Genomic DNA, 19,336 nt, shown 5'->3' with positions numbered 1-19,336 from the left:
TCCTGAGCACTGGCAGGGTCAGGGTCAGATTGGGTTACGCATTGTATAAGCCCCCGTTATACAAGCCAAGGCAGGGCAGAGGCTTTCCCAGGACTATTCAATCCTGCTTTCTCTTGCTCAGTTTTGCTGTTGCTCCCTCATTCCTTCCTTCTCACTGTCCCTTCCCCTGATGCTTGCTTGGACAGCAAACAGGTCGGCCCAAGTGCTTCTGTCATCATGATTTAGGAGATCACACAAATCGCTTGGTCTTTAAATAAAATATGAGTGTGGGAGCTTATGAGTGGACCTAAAGTAACTTGCGTGAGTAGCTGTGATAAAGGCAGCTCCTTATATGTTGCTTATCTGTGTAAGAGACAAAAAAAGCATGCTGAGCACTAGGGACACAACCTGATGTAATGCAGAGTAATCAAACCCCAGGGGCTAGATGCAGTCGTCACTTAGACCTGTGCAGTCTGGACAACACCAGCAAATGGTGCTGAGGGGACTCCTGGTAACTGAGAAAAAACTCACCACATGCACGTTCTATAGAAATAACATGACTGTTATTATTCATCCCCTGCCCAACTTTAAACCAGCTGTTAAGGATGTTATTTTCCCTCTGAAGCATGCATACTCACCTCAGGGCACTCCATCCTGTTTACCTTGAGATTCTGTTTTTCCATGAAAAAAGTGTCCCAACAGTGGCAAATTAATATCTTTGCCAACACTCACCGGCCTTCTCTTTGCACCCCAGCGCTCACCCTTCAGGCAGATGTTCTGAAAGCACCTTCAGGCTATTTATTTTTTTTTTCAGTGGAGCAATGTAAAGTAAGGCTGCTCTTCCTAACAGACTTCCAGAGTGCATTTCCTCCTCCAGAAACAGCTGCCTTCAATCCCTCAACTCTCCCTTTGCCAGATCACTTTCAATTCTCTGTTCTGATCATTCACCAGAAGAAACGTGCCCTTTCCAGACTCAGAACCACAATCTCCATTTGAAAACATACTCCAGCACAGGGCAAACATGCTACTTTTGACATTTTTCTCTTTTCTACATGTTTGAGTAATTGCTCTCAGCACACTTCAGCAGTACTTTGCAGCTCATTTCTCTGGTTTTAATATTCTAGGTTTGACTCCAAGACCCAACAAAGCTCCTGAAATACACACATGCAACCACCACAGTCTTCCAAAGCAAAAGAAATAGAACATTGTACTGCAAGCGGAAAATTCATTGCAATTTTTAGAACCATGAAGAATATATGGATGCCCTAACAAATACAACTTGCTTCTTAATCAACAAGAAGGAAAGTTAATTATCTAAAGCAGTCTTTTCATGGCAGAGGGAAAGAACGAAACAGTAACCAAAACCCACTGACTAGACTCCCCGTTGAGGCTCACCCCTGTAGTAGGAAGAGAAGAATACACAGTTTTACCTGGAAACTGGAGAGCTGAAACTTTTCAGACCTGACCAGTATTATACAATAGAACAGACTTTCTATTATATGTTACACAATACCAGACAGGTGTAAAATACCTGTATCACTCATATTTCCCTGCCTGCCCTGTAGACTCCTTTGAAAGTCTTCAGTCTTTACCCTATATATCTTAGGACTCTTCCTTGCAAAACCAAGATGCCTGCTCCTTGCAGTCTGTATTTCCTGCAGCAAAGTAAATTGCTGCTGTTTCAAATGCTTGAAAAAAAAAATTGAATTAAGTCCAAAGGAATATTGTGATGGCCAGTAGCTGTTCTCACTGTCTTAACCTAGATCAGTTTGACATAAGCCATTTACTTCATGGTTAACCCCGGAAAAATCCTGCAGGGAATATAAATTCATGCATTAATCCTGCTCACCAGTTTGGTTCCACTTAGGTTTGGATGGAGGAGGTGCCACTTTGCAACCTCGACTCAAACTTACTGCTTCGAATGCTTTAACAAAACACCACTCTGGAGCCCTTTGTGATCCTCACACAAACTCTTTATTGCAGAGGAGAGAAAGAGACACCACTGTAAGTGCTGAGCATTACAATGAAACATAAAGCAGCATTAAAGTTGCTCCGTGCTTAATGCTGCGGTTTAAGCAGCTAATCTTGTTTCGGTTGAATGGCATGTTCATTACAGCAAATAAATCAGTAACGTGTAGGATTATTGAAGAGGAAAGACATATTAAACCAGTTTAGGGCATCATATTGATTTTTTTTTTTTTTTTTTAGTGTCCGATTTAGCTTGGCGTTTTTCAACAGTCAGTTCTAATAAACGCTTGTATAGCACAGATTAAGCAGGTGGGAATGCTGCCCAGAAAGAGTATTATGAATAACTTAAGGCACTGGTTTAATTGCAGCAATCCATGATACTTACTGTGCTGGCACCAGAGGGGAATTTTCAGTATTAAAAGTTAAAACTTCAACCAAGCTGCTAGCGAGTGTCTGCCTTTTATTAAATATTTGAAAGAGCTTTCTAATATTTTCACCTCAGATAGGAGTAGGGGAAGATTTCAGAGTTCACGTAACTATTTAACTTATTTCCACCACAACTCATTAAGTTATTTTTAAAAAATAATTAGCAGTGTACTCGATGCAACTCTGCGTCTCTGACTCTGCAAAACATTGCAACAGCATCCCTGCTGTCCTGCCACCCGGTCAGCCCTATTCTGCCCAGTCCCGTATGCAAGGAAGATGCATAGAAGTGAAAAAGTCCAAACCCAGCTCATGCTTCAAGCAGCAGGCTCCTTTCAAAGCTATACTTTCCTATCCTATTGAGTATTCCCCGTATTCCTTCCCCACAGTGCCAGTTCCCTGGCATTATCCTTGTCACAGCTCAGAGAAATAAGTACGAGCAACTTGGTCCAACTTTGGAGACGGCCCTGCTTGAGCGGGGACTTGGACTAGGTGACCTCCAAGGGTCTCAAAGTAGAGCTGACAGGAGAAGAAACACAGTTAAGGTTTAGGTGAAAGCACAGTGTTCCCCAATGCCAAATAGCCTCCCCTCAGCAATTTCTCTATGCCCACGTAGAGTGGAGATGCCCTGCAAAACACCAGTGACATTTGCAGTAAGCAGGCTCCCATCCTGCGCCCCATACAGACACATCAAAGCAAGGATTCAGTGGGAAACAGGGGTGGGGAAGTTCTTTTATCTGGGGGAAAACTGCAGCTTTTTCTTCTCTGTGTAAGGCTGAAAGTAACAAAAACTCCCTGTTCCCTCATCTCTAACCTGTGCAAGGTATGAAGGTGCATCTTAGCCCACTGCGCCTCCGGAGAAGCGCGCGTGCTTGTGGACGCTCCCACACGCTCACGTTAGCCAGCACAAATCAGAAGCGCGCCGGGCAGCTCCTCTGGCCCTGAAGCAGATGCTGTGGGAAACCAGTTTGCACCAGCACCACCTTTCAAGCAGAGCAGTTGCAAGGGCTTGAAGCTGCGTGCTGTAACAGAAGATGCTGGTCAGGCAGCTCCTTAAGCCCAGTCCCAGGCACAGATCGTGCCAGAAACCCTCCCGACGGCCAGCAGAGATGCTGGTATCTGTATTAACACCTGCACTTGGAAAAGGTTATCACACAACTGACTCCGGTCATCAGTCACATCACCTCCTGTTTTCTTCCTTTACATGTTATTTTTGCCTTGGATTAGAGCAGGGTCTCCAAGATAGCAACTGCATTTCAAGGCTCGGCACAACACAAGGCTACTACTGGCGTATAAATCACCCTGGCTGACTCCAGCAAGTAGCAACAGACACTAATCACAGTGCTGGGAGAAGCAACGCTTCAGAGAAGTTGCAGAATTTATTGGCTCCGCTCTTCCAATGTGTAACTTTTTACACTGGCAAAAATACAGAAGGGGCATCCTGCACAAACATCAGGCTAAAAATACTTACACCAGTCCCAGAAGGAAAATTTACACTAAAATATACACAAAAATTGCTAAGTTACCCACGCATTCTGATTAGGAGTGCAGTGACTTTGCTGATCATACAGCTTATCATTCCAGAGAAACTCTATATTCAGGGCATGAAAACTAACGTGTAAATTAGCAGAAATGCAAGTAGATTTGATGGTACTAGATTAACTGGACAGGAGGCACCAGAAGCAAAACATTAGGAAACCAAAGGCATTTTGTGATTGTAGCAGGCATTTAATAAAGATGGGGAAAAAAGCAGCCATTACACAAAAAACACGTATTTTTTGTTTGTTTTAAAGAAAAAAGTTGCCTGTTTGGTGCTAAACAGGAACATTCACTCAGCCTGAAGTAAAACAGGAGCTTTGTAAAGAGCCTTTGAACCAGGATGACTTCAACACCATCCACAGCATCACACAGTTCAGGCAGCCTCCCAGAAGCAAGCAGTTGCTTTTAAGTAACTCAGAAGCAAGTCCCCATTGCCATCCCCCTACTTGCTCCCGTTCCCAACCTGCTCAGGCAGCCCACCCGCGTGTCCCTTCACAGACCAGTGCGGGACCTGGGCTCAGCTGCTCTGTCTCCCTGCTGCCAGTCCCCATCCTCACCCCCACCAAGGAGCAGGAGCCTCCCCTCTCCAGCTCAGCTGCAGTCAAGGCTCCATTTGTACCCTCTTTTCTCAGGGTCTTTGAACCACCCGTGAACTTTCGCAGCCTCTCCCTCCAAAACGCTTTGTGAGTGTCCTTACAGACCCTCATTTGCACCCTCACTCTCTGACCCTCTGCTCCACTCACTGGGTAAATCCCCCACTCTTCCCACTTGCTCTTCTCCTGTGCTTACTGCCTCTCAAGTCCCCCTCCCAAGCATACAGGCAACCAAAACCATTCCTAGTTTTCCAGCTGAAGCCGCACCTCACATGCTGGCATTACAAGTTTCCCAGCCTTTCTGGAAGTCCCTTGCAAGTGACACCCTGAGATTTAAATGTGCCTTGAAGACATCCACATCCTACCACTAGCGCACAAGGCTACTGCCATCAGGTGAGACACCGGGCTCTCTCCATGGTGAGGCACTGCGCTGCCATTTTTAAACAAATCTTCCAGCTCAACAGCAATCCAACACCGCACCTGCTGAAGCTGAAAGAGTGGCCAGCGCAGGCAACCAAAAGCCTCCCCACAAAAACAGCAAGTCATCCCCACCAGCCTTACCCGCGCACACCCATCCAAGAAACTCCATTGCAACTAACAGGAGCCTTTCCATACACTTCAGCAGGCTTTGACCGAGCTCAAACTCCACCCTTTCTCAGCAGTGGTAGTTCATTTGTTCTGTAATTCAGCACAGCACTGCTTTGAAAACATCTTTCTGATGCTGTTTTCCTGCAAAAGGCATAATGAAGAATAATAAGCAGGTGCTTCTGAACACAAACCCAGAACAGCAGGGGTATAAAACCTGCTATAAATGAAGCAATTAAGTAACCACACTGTTCACTGTTTATTGACAATCTTTATTACAGCTGACTTTCCGTGTTTAGAGGTTTTCTAGTAAGTATAAACATGAATCAAAGTGCTACCCCACAGTACGAAATCTTTATTTGCACAAAAAGATACAAACAATTAGTATTTCAAAGTTCATCCTAGTTAGTACATGTAATACCAAAAAGGCAAAAATAAACCAAAATGAAAGACTAGCAGCAATAAGAATTCTAGTTCTCCTTCAACACAGTCTGTGTGCTTCCACATTCCTCTAGGAAACAGAGAGTATAAAGAGAATTCAATCAATCTACATATGAAATATCCTCCCAAAAATATAACACTGTGTAAAGAAAGTTAGTAGTACAAATTGGGGGGGGGGGGGGGGGGGGGGGGGGGGGGGGGGGGGGGGGGGGGGGGGGGGGGGGGGGGGGGCGGGAAGAGAAAAAGGAGAAAATAGATGTAATATTAAAAATCTCAAGTGTAAACTTTACTGCTGCTTTAAAATAAAAAACAAAAGTCACATGAGTATTTCCGTTTGGCTTAGCAGCCAGGAAAATAAGAAAAGCTGATTTTTTTTTTTTTTTTAAAGTGCTTAACCACCATATCCAAAAGTAATGACTTTCAGACCTACTTAACATGAATGTGCTCAAAAAGCCACTGCTTACAATATAAAAGCTGTCATTCTGAAATGCTGCACATACAAACTGGCTTTATCTGCATGAATGAAAGATTGCTTTCAACAGCTCTCAATCATATGATGTCCCAAATCAATGTAATGCTATTAGAGCAGGCAGCTGAATAAGTCCCAGAAAGTTGAAGTTTAAGAATAAGAGATATAAAAAAATAACTTTTGTTTTTTTAAAGGCAGCATGCCTCTCCCAGCCGCAAGAAGGTAACTTTACATAATAAGCAAAAGAAACAGTTTTATGTTAATGTTGTAAACTACCTAGAACTATTGACCTAGTAATTCACATGTTTAACTGAGGGAGATAAATACTTCTTACTGACAAAATACAAAAAGGCAATCGTGTGTAGGACCAATTGCTAACACAGCATTGTACTTAATATTAAACATACTGCCAACTTGACTTTAAAAACTGACAGTATGTCCTAACTCAAAAAAACCCACAAAAATTAAGAAAAAACAAGAAAACCAATGACTTGAAGAGCTTTAGGACTGTTTTGTTACATTGTTATATATTTATTTGAGCCTTAGTGCAAAGGAAAAATTTAACATTCTAGGCTCCAAAGCAAGTCAAATACATAAGACTATTTCACAGGGTTTTTTGACAGACATCAGACACACAGATTCCAAGAGAAATTTAATCTTTTAGCTGTAATGGCCATTCATTTTTATCTCAAGGTTAGAAAACACTTTTAATAACGGGAGCAAAGCCTCTAACACTCATTAACCTCAAGTACAGCTATAATCGTTTCAACCCCACCACTGTCCCAAACCAGGGCTATGATAACCAAACTGAACCGTCGGTATTGCTGCAGCTGCTGAATTGTGCCCACAGCCTGCCAGTAGCACTATCCATCCCCATAGCTATTGGAATCCTGCAAGCTTGAATTTGTTTACATTCATCTATTTCACAGGTCTAATTTTTGAAACTATTTCTTGAAAGTCATCAATTCCCAACACAGGATCTTCACTGTCCTTCACGATAGTTTTTAAGTTAAGAGTAACCCCTGGTTCATTTACCACTATAATACGTATTATCTAGAAAATGTAAGTTTTTCCCTACAAAGTTCCTGTAAACACCTCTGTATTAAGCCATAGCAAGCACTAGACCAGGAAATTCAGCATCTCCAGTGACTTGACTTTACCTCACTTCTCCTTTACAAACAAACAAACAAAAAAACCCCAAAAAACCCCACAACAAAACTTGGTAATTAAAAAGGAAAGGAAATAACACAATAAACAGACAAAGAGTGAAGCATTCAATTACCCAAGCAGACATCTAAAATAAGCCTCTGAAAATTTAACATTTGAAAAGCAATGATTTCAGTGGTTAAAGTGTGCAAATGACTAAATATGCTGCCCGCTTCAGAGATAGCTGAATACTGTCATCCATCAATGATTATTACCAATGTTGAGCACTGGCAGTTCTGTTGCTTTAGTTGCTGGCTTTGGACATTATATATTACCACCTCCTCCGCATATATCATGGCTTTTTTTTTTTTTCCTCCCCAACAGAGACCAGCAACATGACTTTAGAGAGGCATCAGAAAGATGGGATCTTTCCTTTTTAAAGGTTTCCCACCCATCCCAAGTCTGGCAACACTGAATGTGATGTGGAATTAAACAATGTTTCAAGCAGGAACAAATATTATTTCAAGTTTTTTTGAGGTGATTTTCACAGACAGACAAGATTCAGACTCTCACGTTTCTGTGAAACAAATACAATAAATTAAAGAGGAAAAAAAAAAATCATGCAAGGAAAGTGTAACTATTCTGTTGATGAGAAATACAAAAGCTTAGAAACAGAAAAACACCAGCCTCAGCCCAAGACTGAAAAAACCCACATATTTTTCAAAACCAGAGTCCATACAGCATCGCACAGCCCTGCCTTGTCATGTTTGTTAATATCCTCGCTTAGAAGTCAGACAGCATTTTGTTTAACTTGTGTTGCTCTGTATCATTACACTAAACCATAATTAACTCCTCTTTTGTGCCGGCCTCATTCCAACACAATTGTACCCACTGTATACCAGCAGCAGTTCTCAGGTTTTGTTTTGCAGCTCAGCTGTATTTTTCTTGGATGTTCACAAGACTGGCATTTGACTGGATGCGCTTGGCTAGAAAGGGAAAAATTATATGAAAATTAAACACAAAGAATTCCACAAAACTAGTCTCTCCACTCCCTCTATTTATCTGACACAGACTTGCAAACAGCTTTCTGTTCACGTCCAGAAACTTTAATGAAAAGATATGGCTGAAGCTCTTTACTACCCTTCTTCAGGGGGCAGCAGCAGACTAATAGTCGCTATTAGCGCCGTCAGCACAGCTGCAGGCAGATCTGGCTGGGCCCCCTCTCCCACGAGAGCCAAGCGAGTCCCTGGCACCACCCAACTCTAACAGTGAAATGCCAGCACCATCACTTACGCAAAATGAGTATCCGTTTCTTCTGCTTCGAGTGAAGGAAGCTACTAAGATAAAAAACAATAGGTAGGAAGAGAATAAAGGATGAAACTGCAATCACTGGGACTGTATCACTGCAGGGAACAGAACAGTTGAAAGTCCTACTCCAAAGCTTCCGAGTGATGTTCATCTAAAAAGAAAAACATAAGCAAGCTGTGAAAGCGAGGACATGCATTTTTGCTGTGCAGCGTGGCAAACACTCAGACCTCAAGACACTCCAGTGTTCAAATGTGACCTCAGAAAATAACACTCTAACAGATTCCACCCCCCAGAAGCAAGCAAGGAAACACAGAAACAGAATTTAAATGGAGCCAAAATTTCACATCAAAACTTTTACAAGCTTCAAAACTAGACAATACTCTCATACACTGTAGCATTGCCACATGCCTGTTTCCCAGCGAACTCACTGACAGCCTGTGGGGACAGGACTAATCCCATACTTTCAACAGCACTCCTTTTGCCCAACTGCATAAAACCCCACAATATAACAAAGCTTTTTCCAAACATATGTTGCCAATGCTGAAGACCCCTAGAAACAGCTGCTGTAATAAGGAATCAATTATTACACTGGCTAGAACAATAGCAGTAAAGCTTCACATTAAAAGCCAGAAGATTAAGACTTTTTTTTTTTTAATCCATCACCTTCACAACAAGAAATTAAAGTGCAGCTACTTAAACTGGAATGCACTCAGGTGATCAGGAGCTTCAGTCATGCTCCCACTGCATTGACTGAGGACAGGACAAGCAAGACAGTCCCACCGGGCTAACTTCTTCCTTGCGGGACATCAGCCTGACAAAGGCACTGCTGCCAGCACTGTCCCACACCAAAAGGGAAAAGGCAATCCCTAGCAAAACAAGCACAAATGGCTCAGATGAATAAAGACCTCCATGACAAGGTCTCCCTGTTGAATATTAATAAAAACTTACTGCATCTTCCACGTCGATACACAAGTGCGCAGCGTGCCCAGACTCACCACCTTGCCTGTTCATCCTTTGCAAGTTGTTATACAGGTCATTCAACATTTTGTAGGTTTCGTTGCAGTTTTTACATACTTCTGTGTAGTTATTTGGTGACAGATAGACGGTTTGTCCCTAGGGTTATAAAACTCTGTATGAATGCTGTTTTAAGGCATTATTAAAAAAAAAAAAAACTTAAAACATAGAGTCAAGTTTGAACCAAAATCCACATTTTTAGCATCCTAGATTGAGCAGAGGCCCAGAAGGACAACTTGCCTGAGAATGCAGGAGGAAAAGGGACCAACTCTAATTCACTAGGGAGAGGATCCATTTCCTGCAGGTTGTGCATCTCAAACTGTTCTTTGAACTAGCAGCTTTTTGTTTAAACACTTATTTTTAAAGTACCAGTACCCAAGAAGAAGGGCGGGGCGGGGGGGAAACAAAATAAACCAAACAGAACTACTAGTAATTAGATGTTATTCTGAAGCCAGAGATATCAGGTTCCTTAACAGTTTTTGGTTTTGTTTGCCCATACCTAACAACTGTTAGGTTGCTACTGCCAAGATATATTGGCAGGGACAGACCATGCCAGAGTAAGTAATCCTTTTCATTTGTGGCCTTCACCACTCCTGAATGCAATATGACACACCTGAAAACAAAACTGCAGTCTTTAAAGATATTCCAACCCAGTAATGGTTTTTCCAGCTACCCACCGACCACTGGGTTAAGTTCTAGTTCAGACACTTGATCTGAAGTCAGTCCACATTACTCCTGACCAAGGTCTATAAAGGCACATTGCCTAGAAATCATTAATAATAAAAAAAGCGTTTTTATAAAAAAAAAAAGGTTTCCTCAGAGATTGTCCCATACCCATCATTTCCCATTTTTACTATTGAACAATCCCAGAACTTGGCCAGTTTCCAACTGAAATGGAATATGCACAGTTTCTTAGGCTATTTAGGGCATTTTCTTTGAGGACAATTACCACATTTATTTCACTAAGTTTTATCACCTTTGCAATATGGACAAACTTTAACTACCCATAATTTTACTAGTCAAAAGAATTGTTACAACAATTTAGGGTAGCTCATCTTTCTGAACTAGTCCATATTATCAAAAGGTTATTTAAAGATTGAATTGTTAAGTCAGAAGACAACAATTCCACAAAGAGATAGAAAAAGAGACTTACAGCATGCAGACATGCCGTTTCTTACTATATAATTATCAACTATTGTGAATTCAGAAATTCTGATATGAAGTAGCATTGCAATTACATACAAAATGAAGTCAAGGTGAATATCAATTAGAATTAATTTTAGGCTCTCAATCTGTAAACATCCGCATTTTACAGATCAGTGCTTTTTCTGCCTAGAATTCACAAACTCTCCAGCAGTTTATTTGCCTAATCTGTATCTGAAGTTTATTCAGCATAAATAAGATTTTGCTAGCAATTAGAGGATTTAGTGCTTCTCTTAAATACATAGCATAAATACCTGAAGGTTATGTTCAAAACATGTCAGAGATTTATTGAATAAATCCATGAATTCTACAGTAGAATTTGATAATCCCTCGCTGTTGTTCTTTAAACAATCTGTCAAAGAGAAAGAAAAACATCAGGCAGGATATTCTAATTTCTAACATTTCCATAGCCGACAAGCCCCAGACACTCCACTCCTGCAAAAAGAGCTCTCGACTATAAAAGACAGGTCTAGTCAACACTGCGGTCTCCTTATCTGCCTGCCATTGATGTCTCAGACCTGCTGACCTAACTCTTCATCGAGAACATATTTCAGAATTAATTGGCCTTGATTAAGTGAAAGATGAAGACTATCATCAAGAGCTTTCTGAAGAGGGGGTCTGAATTATCTTTGGACTTCAAGATAAAACAAGACATTACTTTTATTTTCTAGCCCACAAATCTGGCTTTGCCCAGCAACAGTAACAGCCATTATGTGAAAGCAGAAGCACCAGCAGTGGAGATGAAATGGAGAGCACCCAGGAAACAGCTAGACCATGAACACAATAGTACAAATCAGAGTGTAGGTTATTATTGTTTAAGAAAAGAGCTGACCATTTTACCAGCTTTAAGGGGAGCTCTGGGGCTTTCCTCCCAGTCATAGGCTCAACCCTACCATGTTACTGCTTCCATCCATCCCACCCTACTTCAGGTGCTCTAACCAGACAGACCCTTGAAAACAACAGTGGTTTGGGAATTTAGATGTTCAGCAACAGCACCACGAGAGCAAGCCAACATCCTAGAAAATTCTCCTGAAAGAAGGAATCGCCATCAGTATCGAGGGGGAGCATTCAGCTGGACAGTGGGTAGGCAGCACACAGGCCACAGGCTAAGCACGGCAGGACAGCACAGCTGCTCCTCTGCTGCCCTTCCAGTCCTCACACAGCCCAGATTCACAAAGGAAAACAAACTCTTCTGGGCTCTCAAGGGTCTCTGCAAACCCAGCGTCATTACCACTCAACTCCATAACGCTATTCCCACTGTTTTTCTAATGCATCTATTAGTGTCCCACTTCCCACACCAGGGGAATGGCAAAAAGCCATAGTTTAGCTGTAAGCATGGCACAGCACCATCAGCATGGGGACAGTGAGATACAGGCATAAACTTGGACACTCCCCACCCATAAAATGAAATAAAAAGCATGGCTGTGGAGGCAGATACTGTTCCAACACATAAGCATTCCAGAGTTACTCACTTTATTAACAAACAAGGAAAAGTTTCTTATGTAAGTTTTTTTTTTTTTTTTTTTTACAAATGGGAAGACTGAGAAAAACAGAAGAAATCGCAATGAAGCTAAGGAAAGTCTCCAGCAGGGTCTGTAGATCACAAAGAAAACCAACATTAACATAACTACCTTTTGAAAGAATAGCCTAAAAGAAATATTTATATAACAACTAAATTTTCAGACAGACTAGTGCCCTCAGATTTCAGCAGTATCCTTTACAAAATAAAAAGCTCCTGTACCCCTCATTGCCGTGGCTCTAGTTTAGGATTTTGATGTTATGTACTGTCTGTATTGAAACAAATACATACAATCCTGACCTGTGCAAATTTTAGGGGCAAAGTTAAGCTAAGTCATAACAATAGCATGAAAGCTACAGAACGAGTCACATACTTGCACAGTTGGCTGTCTCCCAGGTTTCGTTAAAGAACACTGAAAGGGTCACAACTATCTGCAGCCTGTCTGAGGTCAAGATGCTTTTGGCACAGTTGTGGCTCTCAGAAGAATTCTAGAAGAAAAAAGGAAACAACAAAAAAGCAATCAAGTGTTAAAAATACAAAGGGAAAATTTTGAAACGTATTTTAGGCAAGCACAGCGAAACAATCACATCTTATCACATTGATATTTCTAGAATAGGCAGAGCAAAACTGATGGAACAATAAAAATCTTTTGATCCTCCAAATCATACTATGAGCAACAGAGCTTACTGCAATGTGGTCTCTGAACACCGATCAGGATTACAGGCAAGTCAGTCAAAAAAAACATGACCAAAAAAAGAAAAAAAAAAAAAAACAAGCAGAGAGACAGGGCCTCCTCCGCCAGGTAGCTCATATTCATCCATTTCTGGGCCACTGCCCCAGGAGCCAGCTCAAGGCATGAAGCAGCCAGAGAGAAGGGCATTATTTGAAGAAGCTGAACCAACAGACTGGCCTCAAAACAAAACAAACAACAGAAAGCAACATCCAAAACCGCTGTACCAACAACATACTGTATCAGCAGCAAACTTCCCCCCCTATTGCAGCAATACCAGGAACACAGTCTTCTGTGAAGCAGTGCCCATGGCCACTCCCCCAAGCCCATGACCAGGCCAGGCTCTTGTCCTCCCCAGATGCAGGTACCAAGCTCATCTGGTCTTAGCGAGCCACCCAATCTCAATCTTATCACCCAATCACCCATCCTCAAAGCAGGCACTGGCACAATTCTTACAGCAACTTATTCTCTGGACCAAATTCGTTAAAAAAATGCAACGTGACTATAAAAGCAGTTACAGAATGAACAGGAAGTATCCTTATCAGAATTCAGAACAATGTTTTTCCTTCAAAGCTTTATTTTCTCCCTCAAATCACTGATACGAAACCATGATCTCCAGTCAGCTGACTCCTGTGCTCTAGCTCCTGGTTTCTGGCTGCTAAATTGACTTAAGCACTTCTCAAAATTGCCAAAGCTGCCAAAAGCCTCTTTGATAAGTGACGTGGGACATATGAGAAAATAATCTCTTTAACGAGAAACGTGTTCCTTACAGAGCTTTATGAGAGATCCAGTTTCCGCCTTTGTTAAAACAGGTTTATTTTTTAAATAAGAAGTGTTCCTTGGAGACTCAACTGCAGAAATCTAATATTCAGATGGTAACTCCTATGTTCACCTGCTTTCATTTCTACTAAATTACAAAACACATATGCAAGAAAGTCGTTTATGTGGGAAACTCTCTGCTTACTTCATGAAGGCCTTTAACTGTGAAACTTCCTCACCAGCTGGACTCATGAGTGGGGAAAAGCACTTTAAATCCAAAAGTGAATCAAACAGACCTATATCATTCCTTAAATATGTTTGCCTAATTTATTCTTTAATTAGCCTAGTGAGGAGGATTTTACATTTCACAGATGTCCAAAACTTAACTTGGCTGCTTCTTTCACCCTGCACTATAACTATTGTAGGATAGCACAGATAAAAACATCAGATATCTGATTACTTGTGATCATGGATTGAGGTTGCAAGAGGTCACCTCCTTTATTTATTTGGTTAGTTAATCCACACTCAGAAGGAAAGCCAAATACTCCCTAATATAGATGTGTCCTCCAGACCACATAGTGGACCAGCCCCCCCAGTACTCAAGAACAGTAGCTGCAATGAGTTCATACATACTGCAAGTACTGGGATATGTTTGGCAACCTAATCCTAGCCAAAGCATCATGCTGAAAGTACCCAAGAGAATTACATACTCAGTTTCTCACTTTCACATTACCTGGTCACTGGTCACAGCTTCCATATGAGAAACAAATAAACACACTACAGGTTTGCAAACTAAAACAAGAGACCACTGGCTAGATATTTGCCCTGAAGAGGACAATTATCAAATGAACATCCATGCACTTTTCCAATACAAGCACTGGGGTGGTGAGGGGAAACAGGCAGACAACACATCAAAACCAGAAAGTGACACTTCTTCATGTGACAGGTAACTAAGCTGTGAAATGGTTTACAGCAGGACACTGGGGCACCAGAAGTTTACCTGGGTTTAAGGGGCAACAGATTTTTCTTGTCAATGGCAGTTCTAAATACAGATTCAGAAATCCCAAGACTGGAAACACAACCAGGGGACACACTGCCATAATCTTGCTCTCTGCTTGTACTCTTACGAGGGTATCCACTTCTAGCCATCATCAGACAAAGGTCCTTTGGTCTGATCCACTATTGTCATCCTCACATCATCCCAGGGACTAACTTTTACAAATGGATAAACTCGATGACAACATGCAAAACTAGTCATGAACCACCTCCAGCACCAAGAAATGAAAAAAAAAAAAAAAAGAAAGAAAGATGATCGAGAGTTTAGAGAATGTAAACAGAAGACCCAGCTTCAGTCAAGGCTTCCCACCGGTGGGGTCCACAGACTCCAGCCAGTGCTCAGGACTTCTGGTTTGCTGCCACACGCTCCCACCAGCTTTGGAGCCAAGAAGAGTGTGACATGGCTCCCCGCAGATGATGCACATCACTCGCCACAGCTTCAGAGACCATCAATTTTCCAAGAAGTGCCGGGCAACTAAACTCTGTCAGTGCTTCTCGTTAGTGCTATGCAACGACCCGCGAGCCAGAGCGCTGCTTTAGGTATTGCTACATCAGCAAGAACAACTCCGGTTTTTCCACTTGCACTGAGAGGCAAAGCTTTTTTTCTGCAGGTGGAGCCGCTTGCCCCTAACCACGCCGGGAGCTGCCTGCACCGACCGCGCCACAGCACCAGGCAGCGGAAGGCAGCCATCGCTGACAGCGGCGCTTCCCAAGCACTCCCAGCCTCCCTTAAACCACCTCACGCACCCGGTGGGAACTGACCTCGGCAGGCTGGCGATCCGCTTAGCCAAAACACGGGTGCCCCGCTCAGGGCGTTAGTGTCACGGGTCAGGCCACCAGCCGCGCCCCGCCCGCCCGCCTTCGCCCTCCGCACGGAGCTGGGCCAGGCTGCCGCCGCCACGCCGCAGGCCAGGGCGAAGCAGCAGCGTCGCGTCTCAGGGCCCCGACCGCGCTCCGCTGCAGACCTTACACGACTGGAGGCCTTCAAGGAACAGCCCGGACCCCGCCGCCCCGGCCCCGGCGCGGGAAGGGCCGCACGCCGGGCCCCCGCCCCGGGCAGCCTCGCAGCTCCCCCCCGCCCTTCGCCCGCCCCGGCCCCGCGGACGCACCCCGACGGCGCGGGCGATGTTGCCGTACTGTGCGAGGAGGCGGCGGTAGTGGCGGTGGCAGGCCTGGCAGAGCCGCACCGGGCGGGCGCGGCGGCCCAGGCAGTCCGTCAGCGCCGCGCTGCCCTCGGCGAAGGCGGCGAGGAGGTGGCGGCACTCGGGCTCCAGCTCGGGCAGGTCGCCGGGCAGCCCCGCTCCCCACAGCTCCTCCGCCAGCTCCCCCGCCTCGCCCAGCGCCTCCAGCGCCAGGGGCCGGCGCGCCTGCCCGGCGGCGGGGCCGAGGGCGAGCGCCAGGGCGGGCAGCAGCAGCAGTAGGCAGCGCAGCGGCGCCATGGCGGCCCCGCCGAGGAACCGGAAGCGCCGTGCCGGGCAACGGCCCGCCTCCGCCGCGGGGCGCCGCCGCTCATTGGCCGCGGCGGGTAGGGGGCGGGGCCAGGGGTGGTGGCGGGGAATGGCGGGGAACGGCGTGGGCGCTTCCCGGGGCCGGCGGTGGGCAGGGCTTGCACCGGCCGGGAACGGTGGAGTCACGGAATCGTTTAGGTTGGAAAAGACCTTTAAGATCATCCAGTCCAACCATTAACCTAACACTACCGCGTCCACCACTACACCAATTAAGGGTAGAGTCATAATTTCATGTTTCCTGGCTTGGTGGCTGGATTATTTTTTAATGAAAGTAAAACTAGAATAGAATCATTAAGGTTGGAAAGCACCTCTAAGATCATCAGTCCAACCATCAACCCAACACCACCATGCCCACTAAACCATGTCCCAAAGTGCCACATCTACCCGTTTTTTGAACACTTCCAGGGATGGGGACTCCGCCACCTCCCTGGGCAGCCTGTTCCAATGCTTGACCACTCTTTCTGTGAAGAAATTTTTCCTAATATCCAATGTAAACCTCCCCTGATGGAGCTTGAGGCCGTTTCCTCTCATCTGAAGGTATACCTGGCTCGGGGCACATTCTGCTCCATGGGGAGTGCCATTTCCATGCCACGCACTTCAGCCGGGTGTCACTCTTTTCACCCGAAAAGGGGGATTTAAAAGTATCTGTCTTGTGGGAAGTGACTTTAAAATATGCTGTAAATACAGAAACAATTAGGGAAAAATCCCCAACCCAGACAAAGAGTTGATAAGGGAGAAACAAACCACATCTTTCTGCAGTCAAAGCACCTCCCGTGTTTTATCTCCAGCTGGACGCCTTTGTTGGTACCTGGCCCCAAACTTTCCCATGGCAGCTTCTCAATAAAGTTGGAGTCACCAAAGGAAAACCCTTCCCAGAGCAGGAGAAATGAGTACAGCAGCAGGTAACCCCCTCACCGGGGGCTGTAGTACCAGGTTCTCTAATAACTTCTCTGTCTGGCAGGACCTTGACCCCGACCTGCGCCTGTCCCTTCTGACTAAAGCCCCTTCCAGTGATCTCGACGGGCTTTTCACTGAGCCTGGGTTTCCTAGTGCTCTGGTCAGATGTGCATCAAGAGAGGCAGAGCAGAGCCCCGCAACTCCGTACCACGGTGCCTTCGGGAATAACAGAGCCGGGCAGGAATGGCCCCATCCACTTCTTGCAGCTGATTCGATCAGCATACCCGCGGCACCGGTGACGGGAGGCAGCACTGGCTGACGGTGACGTGATGGTTGTGGCAGCTACCAGCAGCTCAGCGCTGCTTGAACCGGCTCCCCGTGCGCCCAGCTGTACCCGGCTCGGCCGGCGTCACCTGGCCCAGCCAACGTTAACTTGTGCCAGTCGTGCACCAAATGTCGCGGCATGGAAACCTGGGGGGTGGATTTGTGCTGTCGGGTGAAAACAACGCCAGTAAAGGTGATGATAAAGATGCCATCAGGCAGGCAAAAAGCACCTGACAGAGAGCATCTGACTTCTCTGAGCGGGCTGAATACCTCAGCTCAGAAGAAGTGGCTTTCAAAGCAACAAATGAAAAGAATTGAAAACCATGTCACCAGTGTGACACAGAGAAATGACAGAGCGTGGGCAAAAATGTATCGGATTGCCTGTACTTGTAAATTGATCAGGGTGAGGGCCCTGGTTTGGGTGTCAGACCTTCCCTGAGCCCCGCTGCCCAGCTTCCAAGCGGGCCCTGCCGAGGTGTCGGCCGAGGCCAGGCGATACGCCCCGCGCAGTGCCTGCTCGGTTCGGGGGCCGCGTCTGGCAAGGCCACTGCGTTTGGAAGCCTGAAGCTGCTTAGCAGGATGCGTGTGGCCGGGTGGCTCCAGGGGGAGAGGATGGCCCCCTTGTTTAGCTCGCTAGCAGGGGTGCCGCCTAAACACTGAGAAACTTTGTGAGCAGCGGTGCTGCCTGCACTACGCTGGCACTGCTGCCCTGCGATGGGGACAGGGGCCGCTTGCCACCCCTAAGCCACAGGGCACAGAGCCTCTTTTGACCAGTGCAGGGGATGGCGTGACCCCGCGCTGCACCCTCATGGGCATCCCAGGCCGGTGGGCAGGCGGGCAGGCAGGCGTGCAGGCAGACAGGCAGGCAGGGCAGGCAGACAGGCAGGCAAGCAGCAGGCATGCAGGCAGGCAGGCATGCAGGCATGCAGGCAAGCAGCAGGCATGCAGGCAGGCAGGCGTGCAGGCAGGCAGGCATGCATGCAGGCAGGCAGGTGGGCAGGCAAGCAGCAGGCATGCAGGCAGGCATGCAGGCAGGCAGGCAGGGGCGGCGCGGCCGGCCTGCCCGCCTCCCCCCAGGAGAGGGCAGCAGCACTCCCGCGCATCGCCCCGCCGAGGGGGGCCGGGGGGCTGGAAAGGGCCCTCGGCGTGTCCCACGCCGCCCTGACAGCATCTGCATCCCCGGGGAGCGCTGGAAAGAAAACAAAAAAAAAAAAAAAAAAAGAAAGAAGAAAGACGTGAAAAGAAAGAAGAAAGAAGAAAAAAAAAAGGAAAAAGAAAGAAGAAAAAAGAAAGAAGGAAAAAGAAAAAAGAAAAAAGGAAAAAGAGAAGAAAAAAGAAAAAACAAAGAAGAAAAAAGAAAAAGAAAGAAGAAAAAAGAGAGATGGAAAAAGAAAAAGAAAAAAGAAAAATAAAAAATAAAAAAGAAACAAGAAAAAAAGAAAGAAGAAAAAGAAGAAAAAAGAAAAAACAAAGAAGAAAAAAAGAAAAAAGAAGGAAAAAGAAGAAAGAAAGAAAGAGGAAAGAAGAAAGAAATAAAGAAGAAAAAAGAAAAAAGAAGGAAGAAAAAAGAAAGAAGGAAAAAGAAAAAAGAAAAGAAAAAAGAAAGAAGGAAAAAGAAAAAAGAAAAGAAAAAAGGAGGGAAAAAAACCCCTCTTAAGAGTTTCAGGTGAAATCTCTGAGACATGACCAGAATATAAACATTTCCACCATTAATAAATACATTGCTGCAGACCTCTAAGTAAGGCATCTGGTCGCTACCTAGCTCTTATTTTTATGATAATAAACATGGCATTACAAAGCAAAATTAGCAAGTCAGTAACTTTTTCATCTGTGGTTCAGAAACAGGACTTGAAGAACAGGGCCTGGTTGTTACCA

General features: G+C 45.1%; 1 protein-coding gene across 1 annotated transcript; it reads right to left on the bottom strand.

The window, feature by feature from the left end:
- Window positions 1-7,191: 7,191 nt before the first annotated feature.
- OSTM1 (osteoclastogenesis associated transmembrane protein 1) lies at window positions 7,192-16,171 on the bottom strand. The gene is made up of 6 exons (XM_075708101.1): window positions 15,842-16,171; window positions 12,561-12,675; window positions 10,923-11,020; window positions 9,400-9,564; window positions 8,437-8,602; window positions 7,192-8,129 (listed from the first exon to the last, which is right to left on the bottom strand). Exons 1-6 carry the CDS (start codon window positions 16,169-16,171, stop codon window positions 8,074-8,076), a joined length of 930 nt encoding a protein of 309 aa, XP_075564216.1. The 3' UTR covers window positions 7,192-8,073.
- Window positions 16,172-19,336: the final 3,165 nt, after the last annotated feature.

Source organism: Pelecanus crispus, chromosome 3 (genome assembly GCF_030463565.1).
Source record: "Pelecanus crispus isolate bPelCri1 chromosome 3, bPelCri1.pri, whole genome shotgun sequence".
In the NCBI taxonomy this organism is placed as follows: domain Eukaryota; kingdom Metazoa; phylum Chordata; class Aves; order Pelecaniformes; family Pelecanidae; genus Pelecanus; species Pelecanus crispus.
This window is presented reverse-complemented; position numbering and strand designations above follow the sequence as displayed.